General features: G+C 52.6%; 1 protein-coding gene across 1 annotated transcript in view; it reads right to left on the bottom strand.

Annotated features, from left to right (window-relative positions):
- Positions 1-1636, bottom strand: part of LOC114072283 (cytochrome P450 2J2-like) — a gene marked incomplete at its 3' end in the record, with an annotated part of 16450 nt that overhangs the window by 7657 nt on the left and 7157 nt on the right. The window contains exon 2 of the mRNA XM_027910198.1: positions 202-358. Within this exon, the coding sequence (XP_027765999.1) occupies positions 202-358 (157 nt within the window). The remainder of the gene's footprint in view (positions 1-201; positions 359-1636) is intronic.

Here is a 1636-nt window from a genome sequence, read left to right as displayed (position 1 = left end):
AGGTGAACCTCCTCTGTGCCTTCCACAAGTGCCCACTGGAGCTGATCAGTCCTGGCAGAAACAGCCCCCTGTGAGCCAAGGCCGATCCCCCAGGGAGTGGAAAAGCTCCAGGGCTCTGCCTTCTCCCCAGCTGTCTCAGACCTCTGCAGGGCCAACACCTGGACCTTCCAGCTGAGGTGCATGTCCTGAGGGATCACTCACCTATCTTGCTGAAGATTTCAGTAGGCATTTCTGGTCGCTCAAGGAAGTTTTCCCCTTGGTTTACAAGCACTTCCTTAACCAGCCGCATCCCATTTACTATCACAAACTTCATGCTGCCCATCGAAGTGCCAACGATGTCACCATATTTTTCAGTAAGCTGGATGAGGAAATAAATAAAGTGGATTTCATTTGAAGTGAATATGTCTGTTGGGACAGTGACAGCCCTGTCGTAGGGCACAGGTAAAAATAAGGGAAGCTGAGAGTGGGAGAGGAAACAGAATTTGTGCACAAATCTCTGCCTGAATGCACGGTGTTTTTTCTTTCCTCTTTTCTGGAAGGACTGATAAGGAGTTGATGTTAATTAGCCATAAAAAAAGGTAAATCTCTATCAGGTTTAATTTTTCAGTTCTGTGCTTTTCCAGCTTTTGTTGTGCTCCCTTACCAAACACCCTCCCAGCCCCCAGCTCAGTACTATGAGGTTCCTACATCTGTGACTACACCTGTACGATCGTGTTGTGACATTTGTCTCAGGGATCATTGTGCACTTGTGCTCCACCTTGTACCCAGGTAAATGGCACTTATGATGACAAACCTCCTTCCTGGCCCATGGCATCTGGTTTAACCCTTTCCCTGCAGCTGCAAATCCCTCTGTTCCTTCCGCCACTGTGCCCACCACCCTTGTACCTTCTCCACTCCACTCATGGGATCTTTGAAGTCCATCAAATAAAGATGCCCTATAAAGGGAAGGCGTAAAGGGGTGGGAGGGAAGTTCTTTGGGTTTCTGTTCTTCATGTAATCGGCGACAAACAGGAAGACAACGAGGAAGATGAGGACTGTAGGGAAGGAGATGCTGTCCCAGAGAAAGTGCAGCATGGCTGGATGGGAAGGCGGTGCACGGATGTGTCCAACAGTGTGTCAGGGCAGACTGAGCTCCCAGGGCACCACTGAATCAATCCCCAGGGACACGGGCAGAGGGGTGATGTGCTGGCTCTGTGGGCACAAACAGAAGAGAGCACGGAGCAGCTTTTACTGCCCTGGTCTAGAGGCGGCGTTCAGACTCCTGCTTTCCCAGCTCTCAGCAGGGATTACACCCCTTCGTGATTAAACGCGAGCATTTCCTCTGCTGCGATTGAAAACCACAAACCACCACAAACCAAAACACCCCCAGCTGCCCCTTTCCCCTCCCGCCTCCCAACGCTGCTTCCCTAAAGCTCGGTGATCCCTGCCTTGCCTAAAGGACAGAAAGGAGCTTTGCGGGATCGAGATTAAAACCTTCCGGCAGCTTCGCTGCGCTGTTCCCAAAGCCGCTGGCTCAGCCCCAGCCCTGCTCTCTCATGCCCGCGGTGCCCTCACTGTGCCGTGTCCCGGTGTCAGCTCCACGGTGCCGGGCAGGCTCCAGCCGCTCCGAGTGCCCCGAGCTTTCCTCGTCTGCAGC

Source organism: Empidonax traillii, unplaced genomic scaffold (genome assembly GCF_003031625.1).
Source record: "Empidonax traillii isolate 1590-97213 ecotype Southwest subspecies unplaced genomic scaffold, ASM303162v1 scaffold2910:size17049, whole genome shotgun sequence".
Taxonomy (NCBI): domain Eukaryota; kingdom Metazoa; phylum Chordata; class Aves; order Passeriformes; family Tyrannidae; genus Empidonax; species Empidonax traillii.
Note: the sequence above shows the minus strand (reverse complement) of the source record. Positions and strands in the feature narration are given on the sequence as shown.